The sequence below is a fragment of the Dromaius novaehollandiae genome, chromosome 3 (genome assembly GCF_036370855.1).
Source record: "Dromaius novaehollandiae isolate bDroNov1 chromosome 3, bDroNov1.hap1, whole genome shotgun sequence".
In the NCBI taxonomy this organism is placed as follows: Eukaryota; Metazoa; Chordata; class Aves; order Casuariiformes; family Dromaiidae; genus Dromaius; species Dromaius novaehollandiae.
This window is the reverse complement of record NC_088100.1, coordinates 79,940,434-79,962,538: the sequence shown is the minus strand read 5'-3', so window position 1 is coordinate 79,962,538 and position 22,105 is coordinate 79,940,434. Positions and strand designations below refer to the sequence as shown.

Genomic DNA, 22,105 nt, shown 5'->3' with positions numbered 1-22,105 from the left:
CCTTTCTCTTCAAAAATTACCCCTGCTGAGAAAACTGCACAGTCCAAGGCTAGTGACATGTTTTCTGCATCAAAAATATCAATTTTAAAAAGCACCTTCAAAACTAGAAGAACAAAAGTTTATCTCAAGGTTGAGAATCACCACATTCTTCTGGGGGCTAGCATGCTCTCCAGATAAGCAACTTTAAACATAATATGAATGCTGTGCTCTGATTCACCAAAGCAACTGCCTTCCCCATGCACAAATCCTTCCCCCCCCCCCCCCCCCCCCCCCAAGTTCTAGCTGGAGTCCTTCACTCCCCCCTATGTATTTTCCTGGCTGCTGTTTTTTTCTGTGGCTTTTCAGAGGCTAGCCAGGGTAGGTGGCTGTGGATAGATTTCCCCCTATTCATTACTCCCCAATTGTTTGGCTTATCCCCTCTCAGCCAAACAAGGGGCCTGTTGTGGTTGACACAACGTGGAAAGGACAAGCCAGGACAGATACACAGATAAATACAGAAAATTTGCAAGACCAGTAACTAGTGTAACTAGTTTTTCCTTAACCTCTGCTATGTAGCTCATTATTTCTAGTATGTATTGCTTGAGATGGGAGAATATGAAATGATACCAAGCCTATATAGAATATGCAATGACTTTGGGATTCAAGTCTCTAGCATTTCTCAAAATATGGGATATTGAAGAGATCCGCTGTTCAGTATTTTCCATCAATTACATCTCCTACAGCTCTTTAGGGGTCTCTTGCTGGAAGGAGAAGGAGATTTTACCACTTTAAAAACAAATATTATTTTTTCCTCTTTTTGGATTTCAAATTTCCACTTGAACTGAGACAAGAGGGAACAGCAGGGCTCATACACCACCCAGAAATGATGATATGGTCTAATGTTTTTTCTGTACTTCTCGTCTAACAATAGATATCAAAAAACCCAGTAAGCCTATTTTCACTTTCAGATCTAAGGCACTTATATTTTCTAGGGTGTCTGGCAAAGGAGAACTATTCATATTCAACAGCTTCAAAGAGTAGATTAAAATCAGCTTTCTGTAGAGCTGCAGACTTCCCAGAAATGGAGACTCTGTATGTCCCTTGCCGACTGCAACAGGCAGCTACATCATAATTTTCAGAGCTTTTTCAGCAAGGAGTTATGTCTGAAATCCTGATGTTTTGGTTTTGCCTGTGCATTGCAGGGATCCCAGAATAATGTGGGAACTTACATCAAAGATATGCTGCAACTTGTCTCTAATTCATCTGACTGTGCTCTCTCAAGATCTCTCTTTCAGAAAGCAAATGTGAGTCTGTTGAAGGTGGCTGGACTGCTTGTGCTTAAAATCAGTTGTGCATTTGGATGTTGACTATCAGCTCTGTCAGGTTTTTTTTGGTTTTCTGGGTTTTGTTAAAACACTGAAAGGCGGTATTAAGCATTTTAAAAACATGAATGCAAGTAAGATTCTCCAGGATATACTGGAAAGTCTCTAGCAACATAATATTTTACACTGCTGATTCAAAATATTTTGTATGTGAAATAGATTATGTTCAGAGTTGCACTCTTATCCAGACTGCATAGCATATGACTCTTAAGTTGGTCCCACTCATTTAGCTGGAGCCGCTTTGGAGATACCGCAGCATTATATTCATGTGGATGTCAAATTTGACCCGAACGAGAGAAAATTAGTAGTTTTGCCATATAAGCATTTCCATATATTATATGGGACTTTCATCCTGCGCATTGTGTTTGTCTGTCTAACACCCCAGAGCCCTTGGAGCAGGAACCTCTGATTAATGGCTCTGGTATACACCTTCAGTGCTAAGCATTAAAACACTAAGAAGCCGGACATACATCAGCTACACAAAGACTCAGTCAGAATACTTGTTTAAGGAGGGGGCTGGGTTGTCTTCAAAAGACTCTGAGCTCCTAAGGGTGATTTTTAAGAACTGGAGAAGAAGGAACATGTTAACTTCATATTGTAGTTTCTACAGTTGTGGTTATTTCATTACCCAATGAATTAGCCCTACTATGTTATCCTACTGCTGTCACTGCATCCTCTAAACATAAAAGCCTCATCTTTTAAAAAATCTCACTTATCCTTCACATGAAATGAACAATATTTTGATGAGTATAAACTTCCATCCCAGAGAGACTTTTGACAAGCTAGTATTGATCGGAGGTGAAAATAAATACACTTTAAATTATGGCATGGCATCATACTGTAGACAATTCAGTGCTCATATATCTTAATGGCTGTGTCTTTTAAGAGCTGACTATCAGTCAAGCATATAATTTCATGTTGTCTAAAATAAAAGGTTTACCTAACAGGATAGAATAGGTCACCATACTTTGTAACAAATATCAATTGTTCCCTTGCTACACGACACTGCCAATTTTTAAAATATATTGTTTCCTAACTATTCACTGCTTGGATGATTGGAGGTATTTTATTAAAGTAATGCACTAGTAAGGAATTCAGAAAAGCTATTTATAGTGGCTCCAATTTGGTGTTGTACAGCATACTAGGTGGCTCCAGCTTAAACTCTGAGTGAAATCCTGCTCAGTTTTGGACACTATTTCTTAAATGAATATACGTTGTTTAGCAAATGTTTTCTGTCTAACTTGTTGCTTCTTATTGGTAACATTGATAATACTGCAATACTTTTTCTCTCCTCATACTAAAAATCTTAAGTCAGCTCCAAAATCCCACAAATTTAAAACTGTGAAGGATCCCAAATGTTATCTTTCAATGGTTAGGCATTCTCTGACATCACATTGTCACATTTCAGTTTTAACTACAGTGTCAACTCACAATTTAAAAATGCAAACACAAGCCTATCTTTGCTTTCATGTCTCCAGCAGCTGCTACTTTTAAGAAGAAATATCACTTACAGCAAGGGTTGATAAAATCCTAAGAGCTAGCTATGTTGATGCTGCATCTTACTAAAGTTTGAAATGTCATTTTTATTAACCATTTCAGTGAGCCCTTTAATTTTCACTCCCATGCATTTGCTTCTCTCTAACAGGATGTCTATCTTGCCAGGCATGCTCACCTCAAGTTTGTCAGTGCTGCCACCCAAGCTGTCCAAAGTCACTCACCTGCATGGTAGGGGAAGGCATTAACACTCGCGTGTCATTTCATTCACATCTTGAAAACGACAGTACTTGGGAAAGAATAAAATAGCAGAAAAAACATTCTAGACATGTATGAGGTACGAGATGGTTCTGGCATATCAAAGTCGAGATGTAGGTAGTCATCTCTGGGGACACAGTAAATGGGCAGCAAGGGGCAGAGCTTCTAGCAGGGCTGAGCTTGCCTGCGCTGCTTGCCACCAGTCCCTCAGCTCCCACCACCCCAAAAGGGCGGTAAGCGCTCTGCGGGTATCCCTGCTTGGCTGGCCAGAGGTGCTCCCTCCTTGGTTTTCTGAGCCTTCATTTGATCCCTGGCACTCAGAGAGCTTTATACTACCTGTTTTCCCATGCCAATGTGAATTAGTCATCTACTGGGCGCTGCTAGCCCCAGCTCAAGTTTCTGTATCTGCACAATACTATTTTAGGACCTTTTGAGAATCTTGCATCTATAACAATGGAGAATTTGAAACTAGGTACACGTGGTATTTCAGGCAATTCTCAGATGAAGTCCTAGCCTTGCCCATCGCTTAAGGCCAGAGGGAGCACAGACACTGCATATGGGGCAGTATTGGACTTGGGAAGCCTGGCTGAAATGCTGTAATCCCATCCATGCCTGTTACCGCTATCCCTGCTCTGAATGCCCAGAACAGGCTTTAAACCAAGCCAGTCATCAGGACCTGTGGATTTTGCAAACATTGTGTTTTTAGCCTCCCATCTCAGCCTAAAGCATCCTTCTGCATTGGTTTCTGTATCTTGCGAGGAGCTCTGCCGTGCCGCAAGCAGGCAGTGTCGGACCTCCATGCGCTCGCAACGTGGTTGCCCTGCTGCACCGCTGCAGGTTGCTTGTATTGGATTTTGGAACTGACCTCCTCAGCTACAAATATTTTCACTTTCACGGGCTCAAAATAATGGTTGCATAGGTCATAAAATAAATGTACAGCATTATTTAATGCTTGTGTACTTAAGATGATATTTAGTTTGGCTTTCATCTGGTGGGGATTTTTACTTTTTCTTTCTGATAATGGCACGGTGATCCTTTAATTAATCCTTTAGTTGATAGTGAGAGGTTACATTTAATTGATACCAGTTAGCTTTCGAATTCAATGCCTTAGTATTTTAATACACCAGATAAACTGAACATGTGCGCTGGTGAAAGGGAATGATCTTTTCTCCTTGGATTTTCTCCTCTTTTTCCTATGAGAAACATACACATATACATAAAATTATTTAAATAATAGGAAGTATCTCTACCTATAGGTGATCAGATTGCGTCTTAGCAACTATTACTATTTTTTAACCTTTCTATTTTGCGTGAATGTAAGCATTTGTATAGGGTGCAGATATACGCGCAACCTTAGGCGTAACTGTGTGCTTACTGAGTGCCTCCATTGACTGCATTTATGCAATAGGGTAGTTGTGCGTTAACGTTTAGCTTGAGGAAAGTGACTGGTGCCGCGGTACCCGTTCAGCAAAGTTACCGGGAAACGAGAACTGCGCTGCCAGGGCAGTAAGGTGGGGTCATTTCGCTGCTATCGCGGGCAGGGCTGGCAAACGCCGCCTGCCTCGGCCCCTGTTTGAGTTTACGGCCGCGAAGAAGCCGAGTAAGGGGGCTGCGGAGCCCCCCGAGGCGGAGGGAGAGGGGGAGGGGCCCCGCCCCGCCCGCTGCGGGGGGCGCGCGGCGCGGCCGTTGGGCCGGGCGGTTGGCGGCCGTTGGCGGCAGCGGGGCCGGGCGGCTCCCCCTGCTGGCAGCCGGCGGCAGGGGAGCGCGCGGAGGTGGGGAGCGCGGCGGCGGGCGCGGAGCGCGCCCTGCCCGGCTTTCGCCGCTGCCGCCGGCACTCGGCGCTCCGCGGGCGGGCCGGCCATTTCCCCGCCTCGCTGCCTCTGCGCGGCGAGCGCCAGCACGGGGGCCCTCCGCAGCCGCCGCCGCGCTCCCTCCTTTCCTGCCTGTCCTGCCCGGCCGGTGAGCGCTGCCGGCTCGCCCCGCCGGGAAGTCTGGGCGCCCCCCAGCCATCGCTGCTGCTCCCCATGGGGATCCGGGAGTTCCCCAACGGCTCCGCGCGGGGCAAAGCCGCCAGCCTGTGAGTACCGCCGCGGCGCCGGGCGGGAGAGCGGGACGGCGGCGGGGACGGAGGGAGGGCGGGGGCCACCCCACGGCGCGGCCTCGCCCGCCCGCGGGGCTCGTCTGCGCTGGAGGCCGGCGAGGAAAGTTTGCGGCGCCGCCGCCTCCTGCCGCGGGGCGCCGGGCCGCTCACCTGCCGGGGGAGGTCCCGCCGCCGCCGCGGCAACCCCGCCTCGGGCCGCGGAGGGCGGTGGCGGCGCCGCGCCCGCTGCCGCCGAGCCCCGCCGCGGCCCCTCGCCGGGGGAGCCCGCGGCGGAGCCGAGCCGCCCCGCCTCGCCTCGCCGCGGCCCCAGCGCCGCTCACGCCCCTCTCCCGGCCCTCGCAGCGGCATGCGGCGCTCCCCCGATGTCAGCCCGCGGCGGCTGTCCGACATCAGCCCGCAGCTCCGGCAGCTGAAGTACCTGGTGGTGGACGAGGCCATCAAAGAGGACTTGAAGTGGTCCCGCTCCGTGGAGGACCTCACCAGCGCGTCCGTGGGGCTCACCTCCATCGAGGAGAGGATCCTCCGCATCACTGGCTACTACGGCTACCAGCCCTGGGCCGCTAGCTGCAAAAGTGAGTCCCCAGCGCGTGGCTCCGTGCGGGGCGAACCCGGCCGGGGGCGGCGTGGAGGGGGCCGGGCCCGGGGTCGCACAGTGAGACCCCGGCGTGACTCCCGGTGCGGCGCTGCGTTCTTTAATGTAGACACAGGTTTGGTCATCTTGCATGTGGGGAACCCCCCCCCCCCCCCCCGGGGAAGTGCTTTCATTCTTTGCTGAGAATTTTGTGTGTGTGCCGCGTTAATCTTTAGGCGGTTTTTGGCTAATGGGAGTGTAGGCTTAATCATTCTAGTTAAATACTGTTAAGAAAATAGAGCAAATATTTGTCTTCATATTGCACTTAGTGAAGTAGGTTGATTACCTTATTTGTGACAGCTCTTTAAAAGCACCAGTACTTTCATGCACATACATATTTTTAGAAGTAATGTTATCAGTATCTCTTTCCATTGTTCTAAAGGTCTGTCAGATTTTCACAGTAGTTATACTTAATCTGGATTTTATGCCTTGCCCATGTCTACTGCAACTGTGTTTTTACATCTGCCTGCGCTTGAGAAAGAAACTTCCTATGATACCAGTATGAAGAGAAACCTAGCCGTACTCCTCCACCACGTACACAATTTACAAAGGAGGTGATATTTTGAGAGGCTTTAATATATCAACTCGATATATTTTTGCATGTAACACTCTTGTCTGCTTTTCATCACCACCAAAGATAATTGCATGAAATAACAAGTTTTAAGAATTAATTTGCTCCATAACTGAAGTCATGAAAAATATTTTGGTTGTCTTAATGCTGTTCATAACCTTGCAGTTTTCTGTTGTAAAAAAGATTATGCTATGACAGAAATCATTACTTTACTGGGAAAACTGGCTGTGACAAAGTGATTGCTTCTGTGCTGTGCTTTTTTAGGTATGTAGTATGAACATTCTAAAATGTTTACTTGTGGATTATTGTTACTACGCGCACTGGCAATTGGAACGGGAAAGATACAAGAAAAGACGGTACACAATACTCGTTCAGTTCCTTCATGAGGAAGAGCAGCTCATAATTGCCTGATGATAGGACTTTGCTGATAAATACTATAATACTTTTTCTGTTAGAGCCTTTTATTTTTCTTTACTGTGATTGTGACAGAAGTATCTCATACTTGCTACCTTTACTCACAGGGAGTATGGGCTTTCTCTAAGAGCAATTCCATTGCCCCGATTGAGACCATTCCTCAGAGTAAAGCTTATTCAGGTCAATTTTCAGGATCAAACCATATATCCATGCCAGACTGGGTTGGATATTAGTGCTTCTTATTGACATAGTGACTAACAGTCCAGTTGAAGTCACACTGAGCTACTGTGGCTGGTCCTTCTGAAATAATAAATGTCATGCTGGCTGTTCAATTATAACCTAGTTGTTGAAATTTATAACTGTGTCTGAAAAAGTTGTCTAAGCAAGCCTAAGCTTACTATTCCAATTGTGTTTTCTCTGTTAACTCGTTTGAATAACAAAATTACATACTTGAGGTGGGGGTGTCTGAGGTCTCTTAAGTCTATGCCTAAAAATAATAGGTATTGTGAAGTCATTGCCAATTTAAAATCTGGGTTGGTAGACATGTAAAAACAACATTCAGAGAAAATGGGCCATCTCTCTTGCTGGTGTAATACGGTATGGCTGAAGCAGAGCTGTGTTGATCTACATCAGCTGAATAGCAGACTGAATGCATGTAAATGGAGTAAATCGACCAAAGTGGGAAGCTGGCTTTGTCACAGCTGCTTAGAAACCTTTTTGAAGACTCCTGCAATCTGGGCTTATGCAGTTAGCTTTGGGTTATAAATCCTTTTGACTTTACAGTTACTAGCTTTGATTAGCCCAAGAACTGTGAACAAAAATGATTTCTATTAAGTTCGGATTGCACTCTTGTACTTTTTGTCATCTTATTGTGCATGTTTGTAAGACATTCAGATGCTGTTGGCACTATATAAATAATGAGCATAATTAATGGAGTGTATTAATAGTGGACCTGTTTTCTGGGAAATAAATCAGTAATACAGTCTGAACTGATCAAATTTCATCCATCTCAATGACATTCTTGTTACTTTATCACCTGTAGGGCTAGATCTGTCTTTTTTTTCCCCATGCTAGATCTAATATTTTTTCCTCATATACTTCATTTAGACTGTTTATTTAAATAAAATTGTTTGAGGTGTTCAGAAAGCTTTTGACAGTTTTTAACAAAGCTCCAGGAGGGAAACTACCAAAGAAGTTAGTTGTCATGAAGTTAGAGATAAAGTGCTGCCTTTTCCCAAAAACTGGCCAGGAGACTGGCTTTGTGGTTAAATAAATGACCATTTAAAACAGATCGGAGTATCTCAAGGTTGTGGACCAGCTCCAGTATTTAATATACTTATAAATGAGGGAGGGGTGGTTGTGGTAGAAATCAAGATTTCCTGAAGACACAAAGTGATACAGATTGGACAGGACAAGAAAGGATTCTGCATTACTCTAGAGATTCAGTCAAGTGAATAGCCCAAATGTTAACAAATGACATTCAGTATTGCAAATACAGGCCTCATATATTCCCTGAAAATGCTGAAATTACTGGTCCACCCCACAAAGTTTCATATCACTACATCAGCTCATGAAAGGGAATAGGTTGGGACTATAAATAATTCAGTGAAGACCTCTGCTTCTTGACTACAAACAAGATTTTAGGTGCTATAGGAACTAGAATAATATATTTTTGTGTTGTGATGCCTTCAAAGAATTTAGTAGTACAGCCTAATGAAATATTGTGCAAAATTGATTATCTCCTCCCAAAAAACAAAACAGAAGGCTCTGAGATGAGTAAGGAGAAGGAGTATGTACAGAGAGAGAGTCTAAAAGGAGATACTGAAGAGTTTTGGCTGTTTACCTTGAAGAGGTTAGAACAAAGGTACATAAAGTGCTGGCAGGTATTGTACGGGCAAATAGAGTGCTTTTCTTCTTACTGTATCATAAGAAGAAAAACGTGAACAGACAATGAAGCTGAAAAGCTATCAATAAAACACAAATAGAAAAACAAACATTTTTTGAGAAAACACATCATTTGATTCTGAAACTCATTGCCATGTGCAATATTTGAGATCAAGAATTCAAAGGGATTGTAATTTATAGTAGTGACAAGATCTAGAATTACCATAATTAGGAAAAGAATGTTGGAGAGAATATTAAACTTCATTCTGCAGAATACAAATTAGTCTCTCTCAGGCTGGGAGGCAGACCATCTTCTTGCTGAGAGCTACTTTCTCTATAGCATCTAGCCACCTTCAGAAAGAGGATAGGTGTGTGTCCCCATCCAATTTGGCTTTTTTTTTTTTTTTTTTTTGAAATTCTTACCGTTGATTTTCAAGGGAGCTAATTATGTGACTAACTGTTCTCCAGTCTAAATCAAATATTCATATCTGTCCCATTTTGCGCCAACTGATTTGATTTTTTTCAAATGCAAAAAGGCAGAGGGGAAGAAATGTGTCAGATGCAGTCAGATTACAGTCATAATCTCATGCAGCTGTGTCAATAATACAGCTCAATATTTGTGAAATCTTAGTTTTCTATCATTGAGAAATATGTTAATTGACTTTTTAACTTTTTAAATTAACATATAGGCATCAAAGAATTTCATTAAAAAAATAGAAAATCCATAGATCCCAGTGGCAGCCTTTCTGTTGTATGGAGATCAAACATTGGTAAGGTTATATTTGCAGAGGTGTTCTTTTTCGTGAGGGCTAAGTAAATAACCAGGAGTTCTACCTCTAAAAGTCTGCATCACTCCAACAGAAGGTACAAGTTCAGAGGTGAACAGCCATAAAGGTAGTTAAGTTTCTGTTTCTCACCAATATCAGTGGGAATTAGATTTCTGGTGTTTTTTAAAAATGTAGTCTCTGGAAGCTTTTCTGTACTTGAGAAATACAGATGTCACTAAACTTCTCAACTGTCTTGCTCATAGGCATGGAAGACTATTTTAATTATCATAGCAATTGGCAGGATGCTTGCTTCCACCTGAAATGTGCACAGCTAGCACCTTTGCCAGGCATTCATTTTTCTTTGTGTTAACTAAGTCTATTTTGTGATGATTCAATACCACAGTCTGTCATTATGTGATTAGTATTTTAAATACATACACGTGTGTCAGAGCCAACTATCTCCATTTTGCAGTCTTTGCCTCTTCCTACAGATTGCCTGCACACTTCTTCTCCTTGTTTAAGGCTAGAGTCTTTCTTCTAAAGCAGGGATCCTCAAATATCTTTAGCATGTGTTCCTAGATACAAACTCCTTATGGACAAACCAGGATCTCTCTCCTTTTAGATGCCCAAGAGACCACCTGGCATCCCACTTTCATTCACACACCTGCTTTGTGTACAGAGATGTTGCTCTGTATGCAAAAGCAGCATGAAGAGAATATTTATGTAGTTTTTACTCCTTTAAGTGTTGTTAAGTAGAAATAGACCACAGTCTGCGGTTCACAGCTGTAAACTTACATTTCTATGAGACCTTGACTTTGTGAATAGTCTCAGATTGTTCCAGTGAGTTCTTTCAAGTGGCATGTTGTTGTTCAGGTGAAAGGGAAAGGGAAAGATTGTGTCCACAACACTGAAGAACTCTGGTTCTGCCCCTCCCTCTTACTTTAAAAATTAGTTCCTCTTTTTACTATTTCTTCATCAGTATTTCAACCATAACAAAACAAGCCACACTGTTATTGCTCAGACTCTCAATGTAATACTCATACAGCTTGTAGCACAGTAGGTCTTGACCTGGATATGGAATTTAAGTGCTGTCACCGATATTAATAACATATTGAAACACGTTGACTTCTGAACTTTGCTCAGAAAACATAAATGTCTGAGTATGAAAATATCCCAGTTACTGAATTTTGATAAGCTTTCAAGATAGTGCTTTAGGGTTTGGTTTATCTAATTAAAAGAACGAGCAGTGTACCATTATGAAGATTGGTATCTACACATCTAAGGTCCAGTGCTTCCAGCTGTTCCCAAGCGTTCCTCCTTATGATCTGTTTTTCACATGCCATTGAATGCTGTCACTTTGGTACTCAGTAACAGCAAATCTAATGGGGGTATGAATCAGGATAAAAATACTAACGCTTGAAATCTGTGCAAATGCTGTTTTGCAATATTTGCAGTTGAGCCAGAATTTAACTTTTTTCTTTTTTTTTTTTTCTTTTTTTTTTTTGATGTGGTATGCAGGAATCTCCAGAAATTTGAAGTTGAATAGCATTATTTTGTCTGGTGAAAACCATTTTCAGGACAGCTGTAGCTGATTCACATAAAACTGATGCTTGCTTTCTAATATATAAATGCTAAAGGTTATGCTATTATATCTAATGCAATGCTTGATGATATCATTCATGTTGCTGTTCCTGAGGTCGAGTGATTATGTGAGAGTCTCAGTTTTCAGGTGAAAATGCAGACTGATCTCTAGATGTCTTGTTCTGGGAGAAAAACTTGGATAGCTACTTTAATGTCAATCCATAGGTCAAAAAAAAAGCCAGAAGCTCAGAAGAGAAGTAAAAATCTGTATTTTATTTCATTGTTTTAAGCCAACTTTATGGTGTTTGAGACCTGAATCATTTTTTCTAATGCACTTCATTAGCAGTACTAACATAGCTTTTCTTGCTAGCATAAAAATGAGTTAAGGAAAGCATGGCCACTCCTTCAAGTGGAAGAAAACAATGGTAAGCAACTACATTGTAGCTTTAAAAAATATTGTGGCATTCAACTGTCAGCTGTAGTACCCTGCCACATGCTGAGCCTGTGCATGGTGGTATACCAACCAGGAATATTACTGATTTATATCCACATGACAGTTCACATTCAAACTCTTAAAGCCATTTCCCAATATTTTTAGTACTCATTATCACTGAGAATAACTGTCTCCAAAGACAGTCCTCTCTGAAATATTTCAGAGACTTAATCATAAGTCTGCAGTGGATGTCCCAGGAGGCATGTCGCACTGGCAAGGGAACCCATTGCCCCAGTGGACTTTAATTATTTCGATGGTCTTGCAATTGAGGATGAATATGGCATAGCTCAATCTGGCCATGTGAGACAGAGCAAAGTAGTATGGGTTATGACTATTGAACAACTGCAAAAGTATGACATGAATGACAAGAAAAAGGGAGAGAGAAATGGAGCCTTTCGGAAGTTTCTTGTTCAAGACAATTCCAATAGAGAAAAGACATAAGGATTCTTGGTATTTTTTTTCCTCAAAGTCAGCAAAATATTTTTTAGCCTATGCTAAGCAGCAAACTGCTTCTTGTTACAATATGTAGTTTCTTTAATTGCAAATTTTAAGTTTTAAATTGTTTGCTCTCAAAGCAAAAAATTTGAATTAAAGCGATTTTGCTAACCATTTCAAATTGTAGTAAACTGTAAATGTTTAGGGTACATATAATAACTTGTTCACTAAACAATTTTAATTATGTAGTGTTAACTTACCACCACTTTTAACTAGGCATCTGGGTAAGCATTGCATTTAGTATCTTATTTTCAGGGTGAAGAAACTAAAAATTACCATCCACAAAGGACCACTTTTTTGTTTGTTTGTTGTTTAAACAAACAAACAAACTGGTTGCTTTCAACTTTTCTTCCATGCAGCATTAATTACATGTCATATATAGTGTGCCATTTATATAGAACAGTAACAGTCCACAGCAACTGGGGGGCTGTTGGCTTCCAGCGTTCATTTTTATACCCACTTTTATACCATCAAATCTTGTTATGTTGGTAGAACACTGAGGTCTCCATCATGAAAACCTACTAAGAAAGCTAGTCATATGTGTAAATGTTTGTAAAATTGGGGACCATGTTAGCAGTTTTGAGAGAGAATATTAATTGCCATTGGAGATTCCTTCCACTGGTGAATTGTATTTTTTTTAATAGAAATGTGAATGCACTCAGTAATCAATGTGTTGAATTGATAGTAATGGATTGTTCCTGAAAATACAAAGTAACCTATATCGATATGGAATAATAATAAGGGAGCAAATTAATTTACTAAACAAAACAGGATTTTGGGGAGTACTAAGAATTATGCACAAATTTGCATCAAGTTTATGAAATCGTATCTGTCTTTACTGAAGGGCTCTTCCTTCATTAGGGGAAATTTCTGTAACAGTTTTGGAGTGTACAGTGTCATATATATTTGACATGCAAATCAGCGATTTGTTTAACAAAAGCAATTAACTGCATAAGATAAAGGCATGGAATGTGGCCACAAAGTCAGTGATGATCTACTGTAGTATGAGATATTGTTGTGTAACTGGAGTATTATTGAAACACAAAGCTGCAAAAGGACAAAGACTCTTTGGTCGCAGATGTTGGTCCCTCGTGAAATTGCATAATGCATCAGCCAGTCCAGTGATGCTAATCAGCCTAATAGCTATTTTAACCAGATTCTGGCTCATGTCAGCACTGTGTTCAAGGGGAGTTGCTGTTCCCTAATCTCTCATTAATGTAATGAGGTGTTTGAGTTTCTTATTCCTGCCATAAATCAGAAGCTGCCATTTACTTGAGGTTGGATGAACCTCAGGATAGAGAGGATGGAGAAATTACATAAAGGCAACTTAATCCCTTTGGCTCAGTGCCCTTCTCTAGAGTATCTGAGGATCTAGTTTTGATCCTCTCTTTGTTTTGGAAGCTGAAGCCATAGGCTTTCTACCATGTTAGTGAATGGCAACTGCTCTGAGAACAGTAGTACAATGAATGCTTCTGTTTTGAGGAAGAAGTTTATCTAAGAAATGTATCTGCAGAGCATGGTAACTACCTAGGAAATAGCTGGCCTTCATGGGATGTATATTTATGTAGAACCTGCTTCCTTGAGTATCGTTGATTCTTTGTTAATTTCACTTGGTACATGCTATTTTGTTCCTCAGTACATCTGTGGAAGAAAACAGATGCTGTGACTGCATGTAAGGTCAGGATCCAGAGGAGAACTGGGTGCTTCATGAACCATTAAACTTCTAAGAGGAGCAACTAAATTTTCAGTTTTGAACAATCCCACTGCAATATAAATAATAGCTAGTAGAGCTGATCGGATTGTGGTAAACCAAAGGGGTTTATCTGTTGGTTTTTACACTGGAAGTAGCATCTATTTGATGCTTAGCCTCATTATGTCTTCTTCACACTAATTAAGTGTACCAAAGTAGGGCAAAAGTTGAACATGCTCTCTACTTTCTGTATATGCTGGAGCAGGCCGAGCCATTTGACTCATGCACTCTCTGGCAGTTGTGCTGTTCATTAGTCCTGGGGCAGCCTGCATGCTCTACCTCATCAGGGGTACCTTGTTTTAGCTAAGCCAGATCCATGCAGTTGTGTGAACAGAGCATGGGCTTGTGCTCAGGTGCAAAGTGAACTGAGGGCCTGCCCCTTCAGAGATCCTATGCTTGTGTGAGGGCAACAATCTTTTCATGGACATGTTCTGAAACCATGGAGTTTACTCTCCTTTTCCAAACAGTAACTTGCATTCAGACCATACAGTTTTTCAGGCATTCAGCAGGGATGAGCAGCTTGCAAATTTTTGCCCTAGCTGAAATATTCAGTGACGGTGTTAAGATCAGCCATCCAGTGTTTCCACTGTGAAACAGGAAATGAGTCTTCATGGCTTTATGACTCTATTGGCTCTCCTGCTCATTTCATGTAATGTCTTTTGAAAACTTTGGGACTGTCTTCTTAAAATATGCAGCCATTTATACTAATACTTGTTTGGACAAGTTAGCATTCGAATCCATAGCCATTTGGTAATCATGTTTTAATTTTTCAACTTGTTTACACACTAGTTACAACTTGTGTTTTTTGAGTAGTGCTTTCCATGGAACAGTAATTAATAACAGTAATAACAGTGAATGGGTTGGTTCCCTCTATTTCTGCTGAAATTGTCTTTTGCTGTATCATCCTTCTGTATAGCATTTAGTTTTACAGCATCCGCCTGGCCTGGTAACTTCTCAGTTGTGAATCTTTCTTCCTTTCAGAAACAAGAAGTTTATTAGTATAAAGGAATATGTAGGAACATGTAGAAATAAAGGATTTATTTTGAAAGGCTAGTTAAAGAGAAGAAATTACAAAATAATGTAAAAGTATAAAAAGGCAAACAAGAAAAAAAGATTAAAGTTAGTAGAGCCCCAGAAGATGTCTGTAATCAAAGTTAGGAGTTTGGATCACTTTCAAGCTGACCAAAGGAGTGAGGAAAAGGCAGAAAAAGCTTGCTTTCTGCAAGGGTTGGCTTCCTGACACTTCTATGAGCACATGTTGTGACTAAGGGACATTATTGCACAGAACTTGCATTTAACTATTGTTTGCATACATGATGAGCGTATTCTGTGGGCCTTTTTCAAAAGATTCCTTTTTCTACTCTGGAAGACTACAGGAGTTGGAATGAAACCCAGGTTAACATGGTGCAGTAGGGCTACAGTATGCACAGCTTCAAGGTTTTCAGGAGGCTATCCCATTCCTGGACAATTTCTCAGGCTTTCCAAGTTATCCTGGGAGAATGTATGAGGAGGATGCAAGGACATCTCTTAAATCACTGTATTCCCGCAGCTGGCTAGAAGGAATTATGATGATCCTGTTAGAGCTGCGGCATAGAATTTGACCTCTTATTACTGCTTGTTTCCCAGTCTTTGGAAGACCTTCATAAAGGCCATAAAAATGGCGTCAAAATTCCTAAATTTAATTGGAAAAGGAAATTCACAGTCTTGGTCTCAGTTTTATTGCAAAATAGTCACTCAGAAGTCCTTTCCTAATTGCATTGCTTATGTAATGAATAGCTTCTTCGTTTGCTTTTCTTGTATCAAAGGCAGAAATAAAGTACAGTATACTTTGCTATTTTAGATTTTGCACTGTACTCAGTAATGTATGATTCAATATCTGTAGAAACTTCTTTGTCTTTTGCAAACAGTGACAGGTAGAATGCTCTGTGTGTTCTGATTTTGCACACTACAAAAAAGACAATGAGAAGTAGAGCTTTGTGTTTTATAGTATTTCTCAAAATAGAAACAAAAATGGGCAATAAATTGTAGAAATGTGAACAAGTATATTCCCAGTGTAAAAATGCATAGACAACAAACAGGTCTTGATTCTTGTACAGGGAGCAATGCTTTGGACATTCTGTTTCTGGTATGTGCATAGTAGAAACTGAATCTCATTCGCAATAGTTCTGTCAAACAATGTTAGGTGTTTATTCCTAGAAATAGCAGAATATGGAAAGATTTTTGCATAGCAACTTGATAGGAATCTTTGATATTGATATTATTTTAAAATAACGCATATATTTATCAGACTTTTCTTTCTGCATGTCAAATTATTTTACAGCTTACAATAATACTTCTTTAGAAACACAGTATCGCTTGTCTACCTAATAAAAATACATTGGAAGTGGGAATGATGTCAGAATCTCCAGAGTATAAACCTAGACTCTCTTATGATTCCCTAGGTACTTTTTGTTCCTGGATGGAATTATTGCACAAAGGAAACAGGGAAGAGCTCCTCTAGTAGGGCATTTCTGGTTCAAGGTAATATACTCCTCAGCTCTGCACACTCCTACTAATACTACAAATACGAGAGAAATAGAAAAGCTGTTGCAATGAAACTCTGGCTCCATCCAAGTTCATGGCACTTTTGTCATTAACTTCAGTTGAGCCAGGGTTTCACCCACCAGGCTTAAGTCTTTGAGTTTGCCTTTTAAGCACCCTTCCTGTTTTATATGCTGATCATCTGTTCCTAAGGAAACTGCATCCAATTACACCTACCCATACATGGTCTTTATTATATATTCCTGAGCACTTTGAGGAGCTCCATTTAAATTATAGAATAATGACTTCTTTTAACAGATGTTCAGTTTTAATTTTCTTTTATCTTGAACTTGGTATTTAATTATTACTTAATAGCTTGTCCCAACATGGGTAGAGAGTGTCTACAGCAATTAAGGAGAGACCATTTTTCCTTCCCATTGCCTAGAAAGATGACTACCCAGAGCCGTAGGTGTAAAAGGAGGAAGAACACGTATGTAGTCATTCTTGGTTTTAGGTTAGGAGTCGAGGTTGGAGACCTCTCACAAAGCATGCAAAAAAAGCACTGGAATAGGAGGAGAACATCCTGAAACAGGTCTGCTACCAACAGAAAATTTCTCTTCCCCTAAACAGGTCATTCAGCACCCCCACCCCTTTGTTCTTGCTAAATGCTAAACAATTATTTGTATGTTTCCAGAAGCAGCCTGGAAAACTGAAGATAGCTAAACTTCAATTTCCCAGACTAATTTTCAAGTTCTGCATATCCAGACAGAAGACCAGCATCCCCAAAGGTTTTAGGGAGTCTAAGTATTATTGATTCCAGTGGGAGTTAGCTGTCCAAATATGAGGATCTGTACCAAAGATTCATTCTACCCTCTTGGTCTTCATTTTCTTGCTTGCAGAGTTTCCCTAAGATGTAGCATAGGATCTGTGACTAATTGCATGTCATTCTTCTCTGGCAGGGACTTTCTGTTGTCTGATTTGGTACCACATTTGATCCCTAGCTTGTAGGTCATTCTTTCAACCCCGGCCCTCTATTTCTTTTCCTTCATTTCTGTTATCTTTACGCCATTCACCTCACCTACTCCTATCTTCCCTCTCTCAAGTGCCAATGACTTTTTTTCCCATTTATTTAGGTTTCACATCTGTTACCTTTTGGTCTCTCTTTTTCCTGGGAGCAGCTGCACTGCACATCTGCAGTACTAGTTGTGGATAGATAAAGATCACACATAGGAAGAAAAGAGACTCAGAAGGACTTAACAACACACTGGGTACTGATGGGCTAGAAGAGAAACTACAAACATGTTCTGAATTTTTTATAGGAAGCCCAAAAAGACAAGCTGGCCAATGCCAGAATGACGGTTCTAGAAACAGTTGGGGGAAAATGAGTTTATGTTAAAATTTAAAAGGAGCGATGATAGATTTGTAAATGACAAAAAGGATTTTTCTGAATGGTTTCAAGCTAAAAGTCAAACCTGTTTTTATGCTGTATGACAGGATCTGTACAACTTTTGGGCACCAACACAAAAATTAGGAGTACAAAGCAATATTTGTAGCACAGAGGAATGTATTTCCCAATTTGTTTGTGTGCAAGTCACTCATCTGTTCCTCAAAGAATGAAATATTAGTAAATTACATGGAACCCCTCCACCTTTTTTAATCCAGCCTTTTCAGAAGAGCCTGGGAAAGCTGTTTGCCTTTCTTTCAAAGCTCCAGCAGGTGAAATGAGAAAGGGGTTTCACAAAGCAAATGCTATGTAACTTGCCCGAATTCTGGTTTTGGTAGTTATGATGTTCTGAGGTATTTATATGCCTATCTGAACTTTAGCATTAGCATGACAGGACAATTGGGAAAAAAGATTTTGGCAAAACAGAACAATAGAGGTAAAATATAAAAATGTAAACAAAACATTCTGAACAGAGTACAATACACAAATTCAAAGAGATTGCTATAGAAGCCTACGAGTATGTGTGTGAGAATGCCAAATGAAGCATTACATTGCAGTGGACCAAATTCATGTCTGATGTTGAGGTTTGTGAAAACCGTAAGGGAATAAATAGTACAAGAAAGGCATTGAAGAATAGAAATGTTATAGCAAAGGGAGTTAAAGCTTCAAGCAGGTCTGAAGAGCTAGCACTAGGAAGAAAACTAGGTTTTTCTTGTGTCAAAAATGAGTTTAAGGAGTGTCAAGATTTATGCCTTTCTCATACTCTCATTTAAGTGGATCATGAGCTGAAACATTAACACACAAACTGACTGTACCCCCAGCATGTTTTTTTAAGAGGTGAGTGCTAGCTAGGCAATCTTGTAATTGCTGTATTGTTTTGTTTTGTAGGTGGGCAGAGAAAGCAACTTTATCTGACATAACCAAACCAAAAAATCGGACAGTCAGATATTACTCTTGCCTAGAGCTATGTAAGTGTTAAAGAAGAATGTCAAGAAAATTCCTTCAAATTGAACATTTTCCTCTCTTTATACTGTATCTTAAATATCTAAAATAAAAATAAAGGCCAGATCTTGGGTATTCTTTTTGCTCACCTAGGAGTAAAGGGATTTAATTGTTGTTTGAGTGTTTCCCTGGCTTAGAGATTCTTTGGGCAGCAAATTCGGCTGTTTCCTGATACAGGACACAGAAGGGATAACTCTATCATGTCAAGTAGATTTTAGGGTCAGGAAAATGGAGTATGGTTGATCATCTTTGCATGAACAACAAGTCCCTACATGTCGTTTTCTATTGACATAGTTCAGAGTAGCCCAGCCCTGTACCAGTCCAGGATGACAGGAATGGGAAGGATGGAGTAACATATTGGTGTGGTCTGTCACATCTCCAGATATGCTATGTACTGGGAATTTGGCTCAGAAAGGTACACTTTTTTTACCTCCTCTCCAGATAAAGTGTTGTTTTAAACAAGGCGACACTGGAATTCTCAGTATTAGCTCCTTTCCTTTGCTTAGTGTCTTAGCCTGTGCACATGCAAAAAGACACATATCCAAATGAAGATTGTAATCCTGATGTTATAGTGTTCTGGACTTTTTTGTTGTTTTAAATATAAACACATTGGTTCAAACATGCACACAAAACAAATGCATGCACGTACATGCATACACACACACATATGAGAGAAACGAGTTTTAACCAGTACTGTTGGGATTTAATAGCATAGCCTTGGTGAAAGCTGTGTCGCTGAACAGAAACAGTTAAGTTTTCTCATAGCAAGTACCCTCTGAGAACGTTACATAATGATCCACACTGACATGTTTGGATGGTTTCTTTACATTGACTGATTGTTCTTACAGTTCATTTTCCCCCTCCCTTTCTAATCATTTAATTCATTTCCTTGTATAAAGCCCATTAGTTTTGCACTGAATTTATCGTCTGTATCATAGCTATAGATTTGTTCAACTAAGGCATTTTACAGAAGCCTTAATTTAGCCTTTTCTACAGTTGCAGCAATGAATATTGTAGTTTGACAACCAGTTATTTCAAACTGCACACAGCACTCCTATTCTTGAGTGCTGTTCATAGAGAAATGGAAAAATTAATAAGGAAGTTTGATAGAAAAGTCTATGTACTATGCTTTTTACCTTCCTTTTTCCACCCAGGTAAACCTCTTGGGGGTTATAAAGGGAAGGCAGCAGAAAAGAAATTTGTGCTATTTTCCTATGACTAAACCATAGTCTGCTCTTGCTGCTGTACTAAGTCTGTAAGCATCCACAATATATTTAAAGTTGTGAAAAGGTCACTTGCTTGGATACTCAGTAGAATTCAAAGGCAGATTTTTTTAAAGCATGAATTGAAATGTGCCTTGAAAAAGAAATTTCAAAATACTGCAGAAGCCTTTGTGACAGACATGATGCGTAATGTTGAGCAGGAGCTAGATGAACTCTGTATAATTTGAAATAATGTGCCAATAACACTGAGCTGCAATGTGCTATTCAGTTTGAAACACAGAAATGTAAATCCAATTTATTTCTGAATGAGGAGAATGTTTTGTCCTCGTTGTATGTCTCTCTCCAAGGCAACTTGTTGGGCTTTGCATACACTCATAATGTGAAAATTTTAGGTTTCTAAATGGTTACTTATTCAGTGAGCTCCAGGATCCACAGACAGGATACTTACTGTTACAGAAAGATACTATTTCACCTAATACATTTGCCAAACCCTAAATCAGACACGCTTACTCTGGGCTGCACTCTTGCAAATCTAGACACTAAAACACTAAAGCATAACCCATTACCCATGACAGCATTGACTCCAGTGGTATTACTTGTGGATATAAACATAGGAATTACCATGACTGATATGAATTGCAGTCCATCTAATTGTTGTCTGGTCCTGAAGAGACAGCAATATTAGGCTACTCTGAGAAGTTGTTTTGAGACAGCCTCTCTAGAAATTTTTTTTTCCAATCCCTTAAGAGTTAGCTGTTAAAAATAGGGGTTAAGAGACCCTCTGTTTTTGAATGTTGATGTTTTACAGGTTCGGATATGACTTTAAAATAATTCATCAGCTTGGATACATATATTTAACCAGAACAAAATGATAAGTACTGTGTAATTTATGATTAAAGATATGGGATCATTCTCTTACACCATGCAAATAACAGTGGATATCACTGGTAGGATTGTCACTGATTTACGTCAGAATTCTAAAATGACTGTAAAGATAGAAGAGGCTTAGGTGATGCCAGCAGGTTGATATGAAATGAAATGATGTGTTGCTAAGCAGTGAGCAAAGCTTAACTAGCGAAGTAAACAACAATGAATAAGTTGCAGAATGTGGTCTCATTCCCTGTGTGTCTTATACCTTAGGAAGCAATGTGTCTGAAATAAGAACAAGAACAGGTTATCCAGGTAAAGGAGTTTAACCTAACTTATTTTTATATATCTTATACTTGAAAATGGAAAGAGTGACTATACTGATAACTGTGCATCCCAGTTGCTTTGATGAAGAACAGGAAGATGAAGGTGTAATTTTTTGAAGTATCAACAGAAGAGAGACCTTGCGAGAGTCTTGACCTATATCACAAATCAAATTAAAATCTGCATTTTTTTTGGAAGTAGGAGACTCATATGAAAGCATATAGTCCAACCGCATGAAGATTTAATTAGATATTCATCCCCTGTAAGTAAAAAACAAAGTAGTAAAAAAACCAGGCTCGCATACACAGTCCGTTCAAAAGTGTATCTATAACTTTGAATGCAAAATATAAGTGAAAATTCATTGACTCTATTTCACAATATCATCTTTTTACAAGTTTGACTTGGATATCTTCAATGCAGTTCAGATTTTCAGTTATTTGTAAGTGTACTTGAACTCTATTGCCTGAATGATAGGATTGATTCTAACCAGTGACAGACAATGTTTTAGGGTTTTGAAGATGTGAAATGTGGCAGCTACTTAAAAATGAAGTTTCTATATCTTATGATGAGGTCAACACTGAATTCCCTCACTCTAGTCTTACAGATATTTTCAGAGTAGGTACTCTATAAATTGTTTAGACATAATTAACAAGTTTAATAGACTTATTACATGCTTCAAGACAGTAGCAACTGAACAAGGAAATAAATAAGAACTGGCTTCTGACAGACTATTAACTGAGACTGACATGGAGCCGTACATAAGCATTGCCACTTGAAATAAAAGTATCAATGGAAAATGACATAGAAACAGCAAGTGAGATTAGTAAAGGAAGGACACTTCTAATTATAATGCTTGTAATGTACTAGTAGTTCAAAGTTCTTTGCCAAAATATTTCACTCCATTGGAATGAAAATGCTTTTTTTT

The 22,105-nt window shown here is 40.0% G+C and overlaps 1 protein-coding gene across 1 annotated transcript in view; it reads left to right on the top strand.

Moving 5' to 3' along the window:
- Positions 1-4,904: 4,904 nt before the first annotated feature.
- The window catches only part of SLC35F3 (solute carrier family 35 member F3), a 196,455-nt gene continuing 179,254 nt past the window's right edge, over positions 4,905-22,105 (top strand). Inside the window, exons 1-2 of the mRNA XM_026117307.2 lie at positions 4,905-5,190; positions 5,557-5,786. Coding sequence (XP_025973092.2) covers positions 5,138-5,190; positions 5,557-5,786 — 283 coding nt within the window. The 5' untranslated portion in view covers positions 4,905-5,137. The remainder of the gene's footprint in view (positions 5,191-5,556; positions 5,787-22,105) is intronic.